This window comes from Spea bombifrons, chromosome 1 (genome assembly GCF_027358695.1).
Source record: "Spea bombifrons isolate aSpeBom1 chromosome 1, aSpeBom1.2.pri, whole genome shotgun sequence".
NCBI classification, from domain to species: domain Eukaryota; kingdom Metazoa; phylum Chordata; class Amphibia; order Anura; family Pelobatidae; genus Spea; species Spea bombifrons.
This window is the reverse complement of record NC_071087.1, coordinates 48,937,212-48,958,229: the sequence shown is the minus strand read 5'-3', so window position 1 is coordinate 48,958,229 and position 21,018 is coordinate 48,937,212. Positions and strand designations below refer to the sequence as shown.

Sequence of the window (21,018 nt, the reverse complement as noted above, 5' to 3'; positions counted from 1 at the left end):
GTCACAAAACTTTCTAGGCCCAGAAATCAGTGAGGAAAAATAAAGGTTTTGCGTCATTTACTTTATTTTAATCTGCATATTTTATTAAAGGCCATATTTTCTCACAGTGAAAAATGAGTGCAGCCCGCGCACGTATACAATTCTGATTAAGTGGCTCACTGCAGAAAAAACTTGGACACCCCTGGGGTAGACAGTGAGAAGGGGGGTTAGGGAGAGGGTAGCTAGTGAGAAGGGGGGTAGGGAGAGGGTAGCTAGTGAGAAGGGGGGTAGGGAGAGGGTAGCTAGTGAGAAGGAGGGTAGGGAGAGGGTAGCTGGTGAGAAGGGGGTAGGGAGAGTGTAGCTAGTGTGAAGGGGGTGGTAGGGAGAGGGTAGCTAGTGAGAAGGAGACAATATGGAGAGGGTAGCTAGTGAGAAGGGAGGGTAGGGAGAGGGTAGCTAGTGAGAAGGGGGGTAGGGAGAGGGTAGATAGTGTGAGAAGGGAGGGTAGGGAGGGGGGTAGATAGTAAGAAAGTGTGAGGGGGTAGATAGTGTGAGAAAGTGGGGATCTGATGGGGGAAAATGCTGTCCCCCCAGATTTTTAGGGGTTCCTATGCCCATGCCTGCATACAGTGTCATACTAAGTGTGTGTTAGTGTACAGTGTTAGAATCTGTGATGTGTCAGTGTACAGTGTTACAATGAGTGTGTATAGGGTGTGTTGAGTGCCAGTATATGGAGTTAAAGTGAGTGTGCTTGGGGAAATCAGTATACAGTGTTAGTGTCCATGTACAGTGTTAGAGTGTGTGCGTTATAGTACTTTGTTGAGTAACCACCATCCACCACTGTGATCCATGCTTTAACGACCACACGCCTTGGTGTGGGTCAAGCCAGGTCACTAGGTTGTGTCAGCCTGGAATGCCACTGATATACAAAGGAAGGAGAAAATGAGCATTAGTCCTGCCTGCCACTTATGACCCTTTCATGATAGGGACTGTAGTGAGTTGGTTTGCATAATCTAATACTTTAGTACAAAAATCATTAATGATTATGTTTTAAAACATACCGGTACATTCTATCTCATCTTGTTCTCCAGTTCAAGGAAGTTAGGGTTTGGTTTCCTTAGTGAATCCTGTAGACTAAGCGTGGGTTTTCCTATAATGTTAGAATGTATAAGCCAGGAAGGTGGTGCTCAGAGTGGCATACTGAGCATTGAAGAAGCTGTGCAGCGTAGGGGGCAAAGCAATTATTCTGTGTGATGACCCTGACTCAGCTGCCCCTGCATAACAAAAAATTGCTCTGCAAACTCCTCTGTACAGCTCCTCACTGCTCAGCCTTAACAATATTGCTATCTATGTAAAATAAATAGAATATTCTTGCCCAGGGTGTCACTTGGTCTAGGACTGGTTGGGAGTGAGATGGACATTGAAGAAAGGATGGGTAGAGAAGTATGGACACTGTGGGAGAGGGGTCAGAGGGGTATTGACACTTGAGTGGAGAAAGGGTAATAGAAAAATTGAAATAGTGGACCGGGGGAGGGGAGATGCATTTAGATGACTTTTGACAGCCATCATAAAGACAAATAGACATATGGAGAAGCGGTATATAACTTCATTTTTAAGCATTTGTGAACTTTTAAGCATTTGTGAACCCTTGTGCTTGATATTTAATATTTTCAGCAGAATATCACATTTTTTAAAACATTTTTATTAAATTAGTATACAAATACGTTCTATTGTATAAGAGAAAAAAACACAAAATACAGAAAACAATAACATACAAAAAAAAACAAGAAAAAAACAAAGACAAACAAACAATGCAAAAAAAAAAGGACATAATTAAAAGGTAAACAATTTCATAGATCTTGATAGGTAAACATTTCACATCTTGAAAGTATCAGCCCTTCAAAATTCCAATATTGTCCGTATGCTGTAAAAACACAATTGTTAAAGTTACTGGTTAAAAAAATCAGTTTAACTTAAAACAAGATTTTTGGTTTGTGATGAAGGTTTCTAATATAAGCAGAAAAAAAATAAAAAGAAAATGTAAAAAACTAAAATTAAAAAACACACACACACATATATGTGTATGTGTGCATACATACAGTGTGTATACCGTGTTTCCCCGATAGTAAGACACCCCCGATTGTAAGACGTATCGGGGGTTTCAGAGGGGTCGGCTAATATAAGCCGTACCCCGAAAGTAAGACATATGTCTTACTTTCGGGGAAACACGGGGGATTTGCCGGGTCCGCCACTCTAAGGGGCCGGGAAGTCCCCACCAAGGCCGGCCTTACGTGTCTGCGGCCGCACAGGATTTAAATTAAAACATCGGGGTTTTTTTTTAACTTTATTTAACATCCTCCATGTTAAATAAAGTTTTTTTAACTTTATTTAACATGGAGGATGTTAAATAAAGTTGAAAAAACCCCCGATGTTTTTATTTAAACCCTGTGCGGCCGCAGACCCCTAAGGCCGGCCCCTTAGAGCAGGGCCGACCTTTGGGGTGTGCGACCGCACAGGGCGCCACACTCCAGGGGGTGCCAACCTGCAGCACCCGGCACCCCTCCAGAGACGGACAGTAATGTCCGCCGCTGGAGGAGCAGGCTCGCAAGGGAGCGGTATCGGAGGTCTTTAACAGACCTCCGGCTCCCTTGAGTGATTTTAAGCCGGGTTCAACCCGGCTTAAAATCACTCAAGGGAGCCGGAGGTCTGTTAATGACCTCCGATACCGCTCCCTTGTGATCTGCGCGGCAACAGCTGTTGTGCGCCGGGGTTTCTTGTCAGATCCCGGCGCACAACACTGAAGCCGCGCCCACCGCTGTCCGTGCCCTCTGACCCGGAAGGAGACAAGAACTGAAGAAGAGGAGCGAAGAGGAGGAAAAGAAGCTGAAAGAAGAAAGGAAAGGTAGGAAAGCATTAAGTGAGAGTGGATTGGTGTATATGTGTGTGTGGATTGGTGTATGTGTGTGTGGATTGGTGTATATGTGTGTGGATTAGTGTATATGTGTGTGGATTGGTATATGTGTGTGGATTAGTGTATATGTGTGTGGATTTGTGTATACGTGTGGATTGGTGTATATGTGTGTGGATTGGTAGGTGTGTTGATTGGTAAGTGTGTGAGAGTGATGGGTGTTATGCTGTACCATTTCCAATGTCTTTTTCATGATCTAATTATGCTCTAAAAGTACATCATAACTCCCATCACTCTCAATTTTTTCCCAATATAAGACATACCCCGAAAGTAAGACATAGTGGGGCTTTTAGGGATAAAAAGAAAGTAAGACACTGTCTTACTTTCGGGGAAACACGGTATATACATCTGAATATCCTTCTTTTCTTCTATTGCATTTCTTATTCATTATTCTAACTTTTTACGTTTACTAATCTCCCTGGTCCCTTCCCCATCTAGCCTACCTCATCTACGCAGTATCGCAGGGATTAACGGGAGTGGGAGTTAAAGGGCCTTTAAAATCCTGGCGCTAAAGCAGCTGCCTAGTGTGTGCTGCGTTAACGCCTTCTACAAAAAACGGCAAAACACGGAGAATGTACGCAAATGTTCTCCCAAACCGAACACAGAATGGGCGAATATTCATGGAATACGAAGATTTCTTTTCCCCACAAAGACGAGCACAAACACGAAGAGTTGGCCAGCGCCCAAGTCTAATTATTATTATAAGTGGCAATTGTACTTTGCACCTTGAAAATACGTTATAAGCTTATTGCAGTGATGGTGCCCAATTTGCAGACCTCAAAGTGTCAACACTGCATAATAAACATGGAAAGGAAGTTTTTTTCAGTACAAAGATACTATACTCAATTTGCCCATATAACTAATGTTTGGTAAGTATAGAAACATAGAATGTGTCAACAGATAACTATTTGGCCCATCTACAGTATCTGCCCAAGCAGAAAAACATATGAAAAGAATGTCTGTTTGTGAAAAGGATTTTATTAAATAACTAATTAGCATTTGAACTGAAATTATATCAATGTATAACAAAAATAAATGAAACCTAACAATTCAGGGTACTTGTCCTGCATAGTCTGCCAACTCTTCTACATGAGGATCAAGAACTTCACATTACTAAACTCTCCCCCTTCTCACTATCTACCCCCCTCTCCCTGCTTCTCACTAGCAACCCATTCTCCGCGCTTCTCACTAGCTACTCTCTTTTCTGCCCCTTCTCACTATCTACCCCCTCTCCCCATCTTTGTAGTTCATTTACCCTGCTGAAGTCCTGCGGTGGGAGTGCAGGGCCTCTGTCTTGCTGCTCTGCTACGGGGCACTGCTTCACTGCTAAGCGCCAAGATATGTCAGGGTCCACGGCGAGGCAGAGAGAATCCTCGCCGCAGTAACTCACCTGAGTACCCGCCGATGGCGGGTACTAGTTCCCACGCCGCCATAACCTCTGTCCCCCAGGAACCAGCTCTGGCAACTGTCTCTAGGCACGCGCGTGTGTGCGCCCCCTCCTGCCTTTTCTAGCTTCCTGCAAGACGTAGCCTGGGAACACACATCAACGGCACCACGCACCACCTTCAGACTGCTTCTGGTTTTGCCTTGTCTACTAAACCTTCCCTCAGCTCCTGGGAGGTAGCCTGCAAACTGGGTTCCTCACCTTGCTCCTATCATCTTGACAAGATATGACGTCACTCTGCACTAAGACAGAGGCCTTGCGCTCCTATCACCACAGTCAGGGCAGCGCCGAGGTGGTGAAAAGCATCGGAGAAAACAGCAGGACGCCGAGCAATTGCTGAAAACTTTTTTTGCCGTGCACCCACCTTGGTGCGGCCCTGGCCTTGGTAATGGGATGGTCGCCTGGTGCCCCTGCTAAGGTGACCACATTGACCATATTTTCCAGGACAGGTATACGTTTTTCATATCGCTGACCAACACAGGTAAAGTGCTGCCCTGCAGTATAGACTTATGCAAGGGAACAAATTATATATCTTCCATACTGCATGGCATCATTTTATATGGGCTGGTCAGCAATATGTAAAAATTATGTGTCCTGGAAAACATGGCTGATGCGGTCACCCTGTTGGTTAGACATCTGGATACTAACCTAACATGTGTGCCGTAGGAAGTTCCTTAAAAGGACAAGCAATTTTACAGAATGTTTGTGAATATGCCAGTGAGAAAAAAAATCACCTAGCTTTTCTTATTATGTCTGTACCTTTTCAATTACCGTACTTCCCCCACCACCTTTATTATATCTTTGCAACACAACCTACATCCCCTAAAATTATGCCCCTCCTACCCCCTTTAACTTCACCTACCTTTCATTCACTGCTCATGATGGCAGAGTGTTTTTTCCCCTTCTCTTTAATTTCGCCATTGTATTTATACCAAACACAAATTCTACCCTTGCCTCATTCACTTGGTTTCCAAAAGTCCTCTCAAGCCTTATTTTTTCTTCCTAAACTTCCTGAACTTTTCTTCCTAAATTTCTCACTCATCCATAGACCCAACGCTTTATTTGTATTATTGCATCCAAGCACAATCAGATTATATAAAATCTCCAATTGCTCCCCTTTGATACATTATGTATAAATAATAACTAAATCTTCACATATTACTTGTCTATTGCATTGGAGCAGAGCTACAAACCCTAGAAAAAAATGCTATTAAGGGATATATTTCTTCCTTTCTCCATTTCCTTGCATTTTCCATTTCTCATGTGTTAAACTTTTGGTGTAATAAAATGTCTTTGTATTTAGTATCTTATTGGAATATACTTTGCTTCCATTGAATAAATGCTATTAAAATAATATTTATACCTGATTCCTTCACGCAGAAGACGAAAACCTTCATTGATTTTGTCAAATGGCAGTCTGTGTGTTATTAAGCCATCCACTGAATACTTATTTGCCATTAAGTCAGATACCAGTTTGGGGACTTCATCTTTGCTCTTAAAACCTGTAATTATTGTAATGTCATTTTAGATAATTGTGTATACCCATGCAATATTCTTTTATAAACACCCACAGAAACTATACTATACTATTGTATTAATACAAAAACATGATTAATGACATCATACCCCAATGCTTCATCATAGGATTTGCTAAAGAGATCTTCACAGACCTCTGAGCTATAAATGGACCAGATATAATGAAGACTCGGTTTAAAAAGTTACAAACACAAAAAGTAAATCAGAGGCTGGTGCTTTTAAAGGGACAGTTTACTGTCCCTGACACCCTCTCTAAAGAGGAATGCATATTAACTTACTCTATGAGTACTTGGATATATATATTTCTCCAAACCAGAAATAAAAATACAAATACAGTACATCTTATAATGCCTTTGGAACAGTTCCTAAAAGCTCTCAAATTCTGCGACGCCTACTAAAAATGTCTGTGTCATGAAGCTTGAAACCAGTATATAGTTGCTACTTTTAAACATGTCATGTAGTCTAATTTTGATTAGAAAAATTACAAAGATTTTATTATTTTCAGATATATTTTGAGCATGCTGAGTTCTACAGCTGTCAATAAGGATTGCATTTTATCAATCTAAATGATAGATTTTTTTTTAAGGCATGTCACAACCTCAGTTTTTACGTCTGGCTGCTTTATAGATTAGTCATTGGTCACCAACCACCAAAGAGGGGAACCTTTGCCAGTGGGATAGAAAGATTTCAAGCTGTGTTCCGCAGTGGCACTTTTAGGATATATTGGTGAAATCATAAAATATATATATGTACAAGTCTCTTAATACACTTCATATTTTTAGCACTTTAACTCCTGTAAATATGTTTAGACCCTTCGATTCCCGCATGATATGATTTAAATAAATCAATATTATAGCAATAGTATGAGAATATCACCATTCATTACCTCCAAACACTGCTCCTTTAATTGTACGTCCAGTCAGTAAAAGCAAAGGGTCAAACGAAACTTTTGTTGATGAAGGAGATACACCAACAATAACACAGGTTCCACATCCAAAGTGACAGGACATGAGCGCAGATACCTGAACAAGGAAACAAAAAATAGTAACTTGCATTTTCTTTACTCAATTGTGGGGTAAAGGAGGGCAAATATTCCCTTGGAAAGCTTTACAGATGTAGCTTTGCTTGCGCACTTTTCCATTGGCCATAATGAAATGAGCTTGGGTGTATTAAGTCACAAGATCCATGCCTTGTAAACAGATGCATGATCACCATTGCAAAATTTTCTAGCTTGTTAGGTACAATTAATGGAGTTGTGGAATCTTTCTCCTTCTTTTGCTAAGATGATGCTTCAACCATTTGTCCCCTTTTAACATCACACCTACTATCTCCTGAGTAGTAATATAATTGTTTCCATTATGCTAATATAGTTAATATAAAACAATTACTATTTTATGTATTATCCTTTAGTGTGTTCTAAATAATGTGCACAAACATCAGTGATAATATTGTATAATGTCACTAACCATGACTCCAGTGCTTCCAACACACTCAAAAGAATAGTCCACTCCATCATTAGTCATCTTTGCCAGAACCTCTTCGATGGGCTCATTGTGGTCCTTTGGGTTGACGCATTCAGTAGCTCCCAATTCTTTTGCTTTTGCAAACTTACTACTGTTCAGATCAACACCAATGATTCTGGAAGCACCGGCTGTTTTGCATCCAATAACTACAGAGAGGCCAACACCTCCCAACCCAAACACAGCACATGTAGTGCCAGGCTTAACCTGTAAAGAATTGCATTTATACATATAAAGGTTAATCAAAGAATAAAACGGTAGTCAGAGATTTGCTGAGTTTCCTCCCAATCATACTTGCAGGGTTACTGTTTAACTATCTGTCTGATATTTTTAACTAAACTATGAAGGGATTATACTTTATTTAATAGCAGCTGTACAACGGACCAAGGTTACTGGACATTACCGTATTTGCTCGATTAGAAGACGACCCTGATTATAAGACAACCCCCCTGAAATATGAATATTAATTTAGACTACCCTATAGGAAAAAAAGTTTAACTAGTAAATATTAATTCACATGTAAACTTTTTTCATATTAAATAAAAACTATGATTGCCAACCTGCCCCCCCAGTTATGCACATCTGCCCCCCCAGTTATGCACATCTGCCCCCAGCTTGCCACTCTGCCCACCTGTATGTCACTCTGCAACTAGATATACCTTATACCCCCTATATGCCTCATACCAATTCAGTCCCCCATCACGGAAACCGGTGAACGTCTGTGCGAAGCTCTTAGACAACCTCCGCTGCTACCTAGCACTTCCGCCTTTATGACTGAGCACCGGAAGGTCATGTCACGCCGGTGCTCCGACATAGAAGCACCAGCAGAGTTGTCTGTGCGCATCACGCAGATGTTCACCGGCTGCCAGAGAGGAGGATCCAGGTCTCCCGCAGCGCTGCAGGGGTGGAGTGGTTGCCATAGAGATTGGGGGTGGTTAGAAGTGTTATAAGAGTAAGAGGAATAAGCAATATAGCCAGACCCACATGTGGGCACCAAAAATTCTTGCCGTCAGGCCTTACTGACCCTAGGCTTGGCCCTGTTCTTGTATGTTTCTAAATGGTGTTTAAATGTCTCAGGTCATTAATTTGTTTGCCAATTATATGTAGAAATTAAGCAAATAAATATCAAAATAATAAAATGAATTTGCAAATAAGCTTCGACTTAATAAATTGAGATTGCCAAGAAATCCATACAAATTCCTAAAAGAGTGCACTTAATCAGCACTAACTATATTTACTTATATTTGGTACTTATATATCCCCTTTAGTCAAAAGCCATGCCATGGGTCTTTTTCACCATGTCAATCAATTATATATATCACATAAAAATAACGGTACAAGAAGTATTTTCCTGTCTAATAAAAAATATTTCTTGATTTCCTACCTGTGCTATCTTCACAGCAGAGCCATAGCCTGTCGAAAACCCACAGCCCAATAAGCAGACTTGATCCGAAGGAGCATTGTCATCTATCTTAGCAACAGCAATTTCATCAACCACAGTATATTCGGTGAAAGTACTAGTCATTACGAAGTTATAAACCGGCTTCCCTCTGCAGGTAAATCTGCTGGTGCCATCTGCCATCAATCCGATATATTTACCACTATTAAAAAAAAATATATATATATTTTAGAAGGAAACAAATCAATGGCTTCTTATTTTTTTATATTTTCAGTCTAGGGATCACAGTCTGCTTTGTGCCTACAGCATCGTTTTTAGGAGCACTGGAGGTGAGAAAGGGTTAAAGCTAGCTCAACTCACTTAAACCCTTAAGGACCAGGCTGTTTTTTTACTTTTTGTACCCTTTGGCATGGGTTTGTCTGGTGTTTGGGGGCCAAAAGGCCACATTTGGGAAGTGTGCCTCCCCCCCATTTTGGTCAGTCTATGCCTATGCCCTATCTTTGAGCCCTATCTTTGAACATTGTGATTAGTAAGCTGGGCTCCATTGACTTTCATGGTTGAATGCAGTACCTGTATTCAACCTGCAAGTGGAGCCAGAGTTCTCTAGAGGGTTTGGAGACCCTCTGGTGAACTTTTCCTACTCTGTTATTTTTTTAAAAGGACATGCCACCATCTTGCAAGAGGCAAAATCACTCATCACGTCATGGGGTGGGTGTTCAGTGTCGCTGAATGCCTCATGATCGAGGCATTTCAGCGACATCATTGAAGTTTAGGAAACTCTTTTCTTGCTGAATGCACATTTTTGGCTTTCAAAAAAATTCAGCAAGGGAAAAAGCACCATGCAATAAGTCAATGAAGTAAATGATTCAGATATTCCAGTATCTCAGAGAATATACACTGCACACAACTAACAAGGCTGAAAGGTATGTCTGGGATTGTTGGTTCCCTAGTTCCTTGCTTTTTATGTCTAGACTGCTCTTGCAAATCAATAAGAAATATTTATTTAATTTGGCCTATGTGCTATGACTATGCACTGCATGAACCGATAACCAATACGGATTGCTGAAAAATAACTGTACTTAAATATAAAATTAGTGTGTCTACTCTAAACATATGTAACATACATTGGCAGATTAAAAAATAGATAATGAAACCACATACTCATTTTTGTAACACAAGTTGCTATTCGGATTTTTACAGCATCTGCATTCTCTGCATTGAGGAATGAAGAGTGGAATTACTTTGTCTCCTAAAAGGAAAAAAATATGGTAAATGCAAAAAAGCATAATTTTTTTTTAATTAAATAAATAAATAAAAGCACACAAATAATTGACTTGAACACTATTTTTTAAAACAGCTTTTTACAGAATGTTTTAAAAATGCTGTTCTTAATAGACATTCAGTATATATTATTATACACTACTATGGAATGCTTCTTAAATAAGCATATCCTTTTTAAAAAGTAACATACCATTAAGAGGTTAAATTTGCTTTACTTTCTTGTTAAAAAAAGTTTCAGTGGGGCCTCTTAATACTGTCTGTCTTCACTGCTCAGCCTGCCCATCTCTGACATCCCAAGGGCATTACCTTCAAGATCTTCTAAGTTTAAAGGGACCTCACTCCCATAACACATCTGTCCCATCACACAAAACACCTCACTCAATAACACTCACTCCCACTCACTAAACATTGTGGCTGTTACGTGATGTTAAGAGCTTTAAAACTTTGCAGTTTCACGTGCTTGTGAATAGCTAAATGATAGCTAGTGGGAATGACAGGACTCTATTTTTAGGCAACTGTAGTTTTTCAATTAATGTTTAAACACAGTTTTTAAGAGAAAACTAAAATGACAGATAACATTCTTTTTACTCTCTCTACATGAGGCAGCACGTATCTGTGGATATTCTAATAGCCCCCCTATGTGGAATGGCATTTTTAAGGAGTTCAGGACTGCTATTCTCAACTGTTATATTCCTGCTGGTCTTACCTGGTTTAAGGTCGGTCACTCCCTCTCCCACACTCTCCACTATCCCAACACCCTCGTGACCTAAAATCACTGGATACTTGACTTCGTTTAGTGCACCGCTTAGGAAATGATCATCTGAACGGCATATCCCAGCTGCAACAATCTATATTAAAGAGAAGCATACATATTAATAAAATGAAGATATCTAACTCCTATACAAAAAGGAAGTTCTCAAAAACAAGAACAAGCAATAAAACAAACAATAATATATGATAATTATTTCAATGATGCAGGCTTACTTTCCTGTAGTGGTCATACTGTATAGTATAAATAATATTTTGCACTGTATAAAATAAATCATTAGATCTAGTACAGATAGTACAGTTTCTCTTTTCTTGCTTTACTCAACTTGCCCTCTTTACTGCCTTCTCGCATTCTCCAAAATATCCTTCATGCGGCTTTAACTATTTCATTATTAAATCTAAAACTAAGTCTTTCTTCTGTTTGTATCAGATTAATTAATTAATATGTTTATATTCCGGCCCTTAATTTTTTCCCAGGTGCACATCAACGCATGAAAAGATCTTAACCTTAATGCGGACTTCATGAGCTTTTGGTGGAGCAACTTCAATCTCCTCGATGCTCAGTGGCTTGTGAGGCCCCCACGCAACTGCTGCCTTGCATTTGATTACCTAAAATGTAAATGATATTTAATATTTAATAGCAACGAAAACAACAAATAGTATTTACTGAAGCTCCCTTGTGCTAAGAGACCATATTATGACTAAATAAATATGGGTTATCCATCATACCACATAAAGCAGGCATGTCCAAACCTTTTTCGAAGAGTGCCAGATTTGATGAAGTGAACATGTGTGAGAGCCGACCATTTTGCCTGACATTCTTTGAACCATTAAAATTAAATGCAAATTAACTATTTTATGCAAAGTTTATTGAAAACGGCATACTTTTCATTTTGTGACTTGGATGACAAATCTAAACAGGTGTTAAATCACTCTGCCTTAAATATCAAAAAAACAGATCTATATTTGGGCAACTAATCTGTGGGGCCTTATCAGTCCGGAACGCGGGCGGCGATTGGCGCTCGGGCCGGACTTAGGACATGCTATATCAGAGAAGTCCTTTTTTTTAGGAGAGGACCCTGATACGAAATTATGAACCTTCTTTACTGTTGTGGAAATCAAACGTTGTGCTGACCACCAGACTTCTTTGAATGTATAAAAGTTTATTCCAGATACAAGCAGCTGCAGGGAGATCTGCACAAAAGCAGGCAGATCTCCCAACTTTACAATTTCACACAATATATATATACATTGATCACAAAAGAAAATAAGTACACTCCTACTAAAGGTTGGCACAATTAGAATAACTCTGCTTTTTATCATAAAAGGCAAGGCTTAACCTACATAACATTAATATGTATAACATGGGTGGGTTTTCAGTAATATTAAGCGGACATCCTGTGCCCTACACTTATAGTCCAGTTTCTCACCAACTAATTCAGCTGTATAATTTGACCTATGCCCTATACCATAAATATCCTGTTCCTCTACAGAACAATACTACCTCCCAGAGCAGATTCTTATCACCTAAATGCAGAAAACAATTAACCTCTTATTACCCATACTCTCCACATCCTAAGATTCCACATTACAATGCGGAATATCAGTTTAAACATAAAAATGTAGTTGCTAGAATGACAGTTTATGATCACAGTACTGTTCTTCATGTATTTTTTACTTTTACAATTCACAGCTGCAAAAATTATGCTCATCCAAAATATATACATATTTTAAAATATTTTATGTAATAAACAGAATAATATTGGATATTGATAATGGAGCACTTTAAAACAGAAAAAAAAGAAAGCCCCAATACGAAAAAAGTTTTACATGAAAAAATTGCATAAAAATATGTTTGCTCTGAAGTAATGTTTAATCTTACACATGTGCAGCATGACCACTGAGTACCTTCTCCCTCTTAGCTTATTGGGCAGGAAAAGACAAATGTAAAGGCTGTTTTCAGCTTGTATTTGTGGGAGGGTATTTATACCCCTTCAGGACCCTCTCCTTCAGGGAGTTTCAGGGAGCACTGAGCTACAAGTTTTTTTCTGCAGTGGGTCACTTCATCAGAATTGTATACGTGCGAGGGCCGCAGTCATTTTTCACTGGCCTTTAATAAAATATGCAGATTAAAATAAAGTAAATGACACAAAACCTTTACTTTTCCTCTCACTGATTTCTGGGCCTAGAAAGTGTGACTACAAATTCAGGATTCTGGATAAGTAAAAATGAAATAGTTCTATTTATTCTAGGGATGCATCAAAATGAAAATTCTGGACCAAAACCGAAAAATTCAGGGTTCACGTAGCCGAAACCGAAAACGACCACCCACCTTTAAAAATAATAAAAAACATCCCACACTTTTAATGAAAGTAAGTTACACACCAAAATTGTACAAAAAAAATTTAATAACAATGTTAATATATATATATATATTATGATTGTTAACAGCAATCTCATGCATACCCAGATTCCAGCATGTACTGGTTGGCTGGGCATGATAGGAGTGTGATTGTTGTCAACAATCATATAGAAATTAATATTGTTATTGTATTTTTTGTACAATTTTGGTGTGTTAACCACACTTTTATTAAAAGTAAGTAACACACCGCAATTGGACAAAAAAAATCAACAATATGATTTGGCATGATAGAAGTGTGATTGCTAACAGCAATCACACTCCTGTCATACCCAGGCAACCAGTAAATGCTGGAACCTAGGCATGATGGGACTGTGATTGCTGTTAGCAATCACACTCCTATCATCCCAAGTCAGCTGGTACAGGGTGGCTGTAAGTGCAGACCCCATACTGCTGGCGGCATCAATACACAAGGGGGGCAGCTAGCCAGGTTTCAGCATGTACTGGCTGACAGCAATCACAGTCCCATCATGCCTAGATTCCAGCACTTACATATCCATGCTATCACACACACAAACACACTAATTCATTCATTCACAGATTCATTCCCTCAATCACGCATACTCATTACACATGTAAATGAAAAAGATCTTTTTACTTTAAGCCCACACATACCTAATACGCTGACGACTGAATAATCAAACCAAATGCAAATAAATCACATAATGTGCAGCAAAGGGGTATTCAATGTTAAAATCAAGACATAAAGCGTAAGTATTCTGTATGTTCTAAATGTATCTGCTTTTTTCTATTCATTATAATGCAGTCTCTAATAATCATCTAATAATCATCCCTCAACCTACTATTTGCCAAGATGTTTGTTATTTATAAAGAGTTTGATTCATTCTGCTTACTTTTCCAGCAGCCTCCATCTGGCTTCCAATATGTGTTTCACCAGAAAAAATGAGATTGAATCCACGGTTGCATTCAGAAAAAGTTCCAGTTTTAACCACCCATCCTCCCTCCCCTTAGCAAGTAACCATTCACAATCATAAAAAACTCCACCTTAAAAGGTAAATATGCAAAAGGTTAAAGAAACTGGAAAATCATTCTGTGGTAACAGCCTAGAGAAGATCCGTAGTTATACATTATTATTATACATTTTTACTATACTCAACATAGTTAAGAACACACAGCTATTAAAATATATTTTTTGGTGTATAGTGTTGTTATCTGCCTTTTGTAATTAAGATCACCCTGGAAGAGTCACAAGATGGCCTCAAAAAGAGAGGATCTAAAATAAAAAAAAAGGGATTTAGATAAATTTTCCTGCACCTCAGGGGCATAGGAAAATGGAGCAATGCGTTACAGATGTTACTTTAGAAGAAGTTGGAAGACATTCCCTAAGCCCAGGGGCGCAGTATACTCAAATATATACCAAAGATTACTTACAAATGTGTATGGAATCTCAGCTCAACTCATTTAAAGATGAACTTACGAAACTCAATAATGATTGGAAAATTAATTTTTTTTAAAAAAACAAAAGAATGTCTGAAATCAATTATGCAAAAAAATGAATTTCTTGAGTTAGAATTAAAATGAATAAAGGATGATCTTAATCATGAAGCGATCACCATAAGAAATTTGGAACAAAAATTGAACGACGTTGAAGACCGAACTCGCAGGAAGAATTTAAGGATACGAGGCATACCAGAAGACATAAAACAGGATTCCATCAGACTCTTTTTGAAAGATTTATTCTTAGATATGGGCATTCCAGGAGCCGACATAGATGATATAATTGAACACAAAACTGTAAAACCGAAGAATATAGCTGAACGAAAACCTAGAGACATAATTTTTAGTTTTTCTACTTTTTTTCATGTGGCAGAAAACACTAATGGCAGCGAGTAATTACCTCCCGAACGTGGATACATTTCAAAATCTAATGTTCCTTCAAGACTTATCTTTATATACTAGACAAAAGAGAGAGGGGGCAGTGAGAAGGGGCAGGGGGGGCGGCAGTGAGAAGGGGCAGAGTGGTGGGGGCAGAGAGAAGAGGATGGGGGGGCGCCAGAGGAGTAGTCCACACAGGGCGCCAGAACACTTAAGGCCGGCTCTGATTGAAGTACTAAAAGTTCTATACATTTAATGGAATAATTACATATGGCTGATCTAACAGATTATGATAATATCTAATATCTAAATGATTTCATGGGTACTCCTAAATGTTGGCATTATGCCTGTGGTCCAGATGTACCCATATTATGAAGGTATAGCACATTATATGATATTATTTGTACATCAATAAGAAAACCATGCTGGTGATGTCTATATATATTTTAAAGATGGTTGTGATTTTTTCCCTCTTCTTCCTTCGTATTTTTCTTCAATATAAACATAAAGATCTCGTATAGCTCCTCAACAATGTGGATGTACTATGACCCCGGAGAGTTTGGGGATTTCTTTCCGGTGTTTGAATAGTATTTGGGTTTCCATTAATTTGATTGTTTGTGGTTTGTTTTGTAAGAAAGTGGTGTGTATGGATTGTATGTATGTACTAGATGGGTCATTCCCAGTCAAGCTTAATCAATTAAGTGTTATTAGTAAAATTTGCATGAAATATAAAAGAATTCCTTAAGATTATCTCGCTGAATGTCCATGGTCTTAATCTGCCCCATAAAAGATACAGTTTGATTATATAAATAACGAACACGTAGATGTATGTATGCATTCAAAAAACGCATTTGAAAAATGAGGATATTACAGATTGAATAATAAAAGATACACAGTGTTTGAGTACTCATCTTTATTTTATGAAAAAAAACGAGGTGTTGCCATCTTAATTTCTAATAAGATCAAAGCTGAGATTATTTATAAACAGAAGGATCCTTATGCTAGATATGCTTTCATAGTCTGCAAGTTAGACGAAAGAATATTCTCCATTCTGAATATATACGCCCCAAATATCCCCAAAAAACAGATTCATTTTTTAAATAGAACATTACAAAAAATCCCGAAGTATATCCAGGGAACCTTTTTGTGCATGGGGGACTTTAATTGCGTCCCAGACGTTGAATGGGATAGCACTAGCATCCAAAGAGGAACTGTTAGTCGAAATCAAGCTACTTTATCTAAAGCACTCTGTGATACCTTAGGCAAATATGAACTTTATGACATCTGAAGGACGCTGAGACCGACAGATAAAGACTACACCTTTTTTTCATGCCGACATAAGGTATTTTCACGTATAGATTTAATATTAACTACTGCGAGTGTGATTAAAGACTGTAAATGCATAAAAATAGGCAATGTAGCTTGGTCGGACCACGATCCAGTATGTCTGGCAATAAAAAAGAAATATTATCTAAGTCCCCGCCCTTGGAGGATATATGAATCAATACTAAATTGCAGGGATTCTCTTGCCTCTATTTTACAGATGACTACTCAGTTTTTCCAGGAGAATCTGACGGATGATGTTAGCCTTGGTAATACATGGGGAGCCTACAAATGCGTCTTGAGAGGGTACTTAATTAAAAAAGAAGCATATAATAGAACAAAGGGAAAAGAAAAATCGTCTGATCTATATATATCCTTGAGTAATCTAACAAGAAAGAGTGGCCAAACTCAGGATGAACAAGATATCTCGAATATGATTAAAATTAAAACGTTTAATAAGTTGAAACAAAAGTTCTACTATGCTGGGAACCGTGCAGAGAAACAGCTTACTAATCAATTAAAAAATGGAAATATAAAAACCAGTTCTATTCAACTCTTTATAACATTGATGGCCAAGTTCAAGAGAAGCAGATGAGACAGTATTTCCAGATTCCAGATTGCCAAAATTATCTGAAATTGTGGTGGAACAATTGTACATTCCATTCTTGGAGAGAGAAGTATGTGTCTGACTATAGACCAATTTCTTTGATAAACTTGGATACAAAAATGTATTCCTCTATACTGGCAGATCGCTTGAAACCTTTATGCCCACAATTAATCCATAGAGACCAGACCGGGTTTGTCAAAGGAAGACAATCCAATGATAATGTTCGAACGATTATCGATCTAGTTGAATATGTTTCAACTCATGAAGTCCCCTCAATTTTATTTTGCCTTGAATGCGGAAAAGGCCTTTGATCGGGTTAACTGGACCTTTTTAGAACAGACTCTGAGGTCATATGGAATAGGCAAAGGATTTAGTGGTGCAGTTATGGCCTTATACACCACACCCACCGCCATGGTAGCGGGTCAAGGCTTTAGATCAGAATGGTTTAGACTAAATAATGGGACCAGACAGGGTTGCCCGCTGGCACCCATATTATACATACATTAGCGATTAGAATCAGGTTTAACAAAGAAATTAAAGTTATATGAATCGGTGACTTGGAAAGTAAAATCTTATATGCAGATGAATATCTGGATAGGCAGTTTATTAGAAATTAATAAAATTTCGCACTGCTTAAACATGATCGAATTGCATTATAAGATCATGTGGAGACGATATATAACCCGGTGAAACAGGTAAAATGTACTCACAATGTGTCCTCTTTATGCTGGAGATGTGGATTTACATCAGGATCTTATACTCACATTTGGTGGGAATGTTCAAAGATCCAACATGTCTGGCAAAATCTATATAAGATTATCTCAGAAACTTTAAATTATATAATAATACTCAGGGCCGGCCTTTGGGGTGTGCGACCTGTGCGACCGCACAGGGCGCCACATTCCAGGGGGCGGCGCCGCGCAGTCCGCCGCCGCCGCCAGCAGCGTACCTAACAGGGGGGGGCGGTCCGCACCGGGTGCCTCTCATCAGGGGGGCACCCGGCACCCCTCCAGAGATGGACAGTAATGTCCGCCGCTGGAGGAGCAGGCTCAAAGGGAGCGGTATCGGAGGTCTTTAACAGACCTCCGGCTCCCTTGAGTGATTTTAAGCCGGTTCAAGAATCTCCCTTGAACCCGGCTTAAAATCACTCAATGGAGCCGGAGGTCTGTTAAAGACCTCCGATATCGCTCCCTTGTGATCCGCGCGGCAACAGCTGCTGTGCGCCGGGGTTTGTTGTTAGATCCCGGCGCACAACACTGAAGCCGCGCCCACCGCTGTCCGTGCCCTCTGACCCGGAAGAAGACAGAAAAACTGAAGAAGAGGAGCGAAGAGAAGGAAAAGGAGATGTAAGGAGAAAAGAGGAAAGGTAGGAAAGCATTCAGTGAGAGTGAGAGTGGATTGGTGTATGTGTGGATTGGTGTATGTGTGGATTAGTGTATGCGTGTGGATTGGTATGTGTGTGGATTGGTATGTGTGTGGATTGGTATATGTGTGGATTGGTATGTGTGTGGATTGGTGTATGTGTGGATTGGTATATGTGTGGATTGGTATATGTGTGGATTAGTATGTGTGGATTGGTATACGTGTGGATTGGTATACGTGTGGATTGGTAAATGTGTGGATTGGTATGTGTGTGGATTAGTATATGTGTGGATTGGTATATATGTGTGGATTAGTGTATATGTGTGGATTGGTATGCGTGTGGATTGGTATGCGTGTAGATTGGTATGCGTGTGGATTGGTATGCGTGTGGATTGGTATACGTGTGGATTGGTATATGTGTGGATTAGTATATGTGTGGATTGGTAAATGTGTGAGAGTGATGGGTGTTATGCTGTACCATTTCCAATGCCTTTTTCATGATCTAATTATGCTCTAAAGTACATCATAACTCCCATCATTCTATACTGTTCCATACAGTGGCAGAGCTGGGAGGCAGAGACCTTGCACCCCCACCGCAGGACTCCTGAAAGGTAAGTGAACTTCAAAGAGGGAAAGGGTAGATAGTTAGGAGGGGGTAGATAGGGAGAAGGGAGTGAGACAGGGGAAAGGGGGTAGATAGGGAGAAGGGGTAGATAGGGCAATCATACTCCTATCATGCCAAGTCTGCGAGTACATCCTGGAATCTGGGTATGCCTGGGCATGATAGGAATGTGATTGCTGTTAATCATATATATATATATATAAATATATATATATATATTATTGTTATTTAATTGTTTTGTCCTATTTTGGTGTGTTACTTACTTTAAATAAAAGTGTTAGATTTTTTTATGGTGTGGGGGGGTCATATTCAGTTTTGGCCAGGTAAATGCTGCACTTTCGGTTTCAGTCCGAATTCGTTTCGGTGCATTCCTACTACTAAGCTAGACAATGAAGTGGTAGGCCTACACCACATCAATGTTTGGCGTAGTATATAGTGATTGGGGTTTTGTTACAAGTTTTTATTCCTTTCTTTTTTTGGGATGGGGGGCGCGCCAGAGGAGTAGTCCGCACAGGGCGCCAGAACACCTAAGGCCGGCTCTGATAATACTAACACTGCAAAGAACCCTTTTACATTTTGATTTGAACTGTTTTCAGTTTAACCAAAGGGCCCTGATTATACAGTGCTTGTTGGCAATGAAGATAGTCTTAGCTAGACAATGGTTACAATCATCGTCAATATCCCTGGATCATGTAGTTAATCAAGTCTGACACCAGTGCTTAGTGGAGCGCTGCTTCTTTCAGTCTCACCAGAGACTTTATAAATTTTATAACATTTGGAGACCTTGGTTAGATCAGCATCCTAATTTTCTATGTTAGTAGTAGATTCCAACATATAACATATATCTATATAAATCATATAAAATTAGCTTGACTGTATGCATGATTTGTATGGATGGTGTGGAGTGAGTGAGGGTTGGTTAACTTTATTTATTTATTTATTCCCTTTCTCCCTAAGTCGCTGGTATGTTTGTTTTGGGGTTTAAGACTAGGCGGTTTGTAGCAGTCCTAGTCTAATTATTTCATATATTATCTGTTTGTCGTTAGATGCATCAATATTTATATGTGAATTTACATGTGGATGTTTTATGACTTTGTAAGCATATTTGATGCGATGTCACATTTTGAATATTGAATAAATAAAAGAAAAAAAAAAGATCATACTGGTGAGAGCGAAATTACAAAGTCTACTTTTTTTTATGCAGTATGCGGTACAATAGGTTCAGTTTCCAAAACTACGATAAATGCTGATGTTTTTAAAGTGAATTGACCCCAAAGTCTTCAAGACCTAGCAAAATAACTAGCATGATCCATATGTTCACGGGTGGTTTCTGACTTCAATATTAAGTCAATCAGATCATGCAGGGTTTTACTGCCATCAATGCCGTAGTCCCCACTTACATCAACAAGGTCTGTGGATAGTGAAGGTTACATATGATGAGTTCACAGTCATGCTGTGTATAAAGTGATAGCTGTAAATAGGGCCAGTTATAAGTAACTGTAACAGAAGCTATCAGTTGTATATTCAAAAGCAATAAGGCAAATAAGAGGCTACTTAACTATGCCAGTATATACACTCACTGGCCACTTTATTAGGTACACCTTGCTTTTACCGCGTTGGACCCCCTTTTGCCTTTAGAACTGCCTTCATTCTTCGTGGTATACTTTCTACAAGGTGCTGGAAACATTCCTCACAGATTTTGGTACATATGGGCATGATAGCATCACGCAGTTGCTGCAGATTTGTGGGCTGCACATCCATAATGTGAATCTCCCGTTCCATCACATCCCAAAGGTGCTCTATTGGATTGAGATCTGGTGACGGTGGAGGCCATTGGAGTAAAGTGAACTCATTGTAATGTTCAATAAACAAGTTTAAGATGATGTGAGCTTTGTGACATGATGCATTATCATGCTGCAAGTAGCCATCAGAAGATGGATACACTGTGGTCATA

General features: G+C 39.2%; 1 protein-coding gene across 1 annotated transcript; it reads right to left on the bottom strand.

The window, feature by feature from the left end:
- Positions 1 to 732: 732 nt before the first annotated feature.
- LOC128486958 (alcohol dehydrogenase 1-like) lies at positions 733 to 14,228 on the bottom strand. Its single transcript, XM_053461565.1, has 10 exons — positions 14,169 to 14,228; positions 11,403 to 11,504; positions 10,834 to 10,975; positions 10,008 to 10,095; positions 8,832 to 9,048; positions 7,394 to 7,654; positions 6,814 to 6,949; positions 5,755 to 5,893; positions 1,809 to 1,903; positions 733 to 898 (listed from the first exon to the last, which is right to left on the bottom strand). The coding sequence occupies exons 1-9, from the start codon at positions 14,184 to 14,186 to the stop codon at positions 1,879 to 1,881; spliced, it is 1,128 nt and encodes a 375-aa protein (XP_053317540.1). The 5' UTR covers positions 14,187 to 14,228; the 3' UTR covers positions 733 to 898; positions 1,809 to 1,878.
- Between the last annotated feature and the right edge of the window lie 6,790 nt (positions 14,229 to 21,018).

Excerpts from the sequence above, each read along its gene's own strand:
- LOC128486958 (XM_053461565.1), bottom strand. Across the intron at positions 10,976-11,402 it reads CTCATGAAGTCCGCATTAAG|ATTGTTGCAGCTGGGATATG; the intron begins GTTAAGATCTTT and ends TCTTTAATATAG. Across the intron at positions 10,096-10,833 it reads AGTGACCGACCTTAAACCAG|GAGACAAAGTAATTCCACTC; the intron begins GTAAGACCAGCA and ends TTTTCCTTTTAG.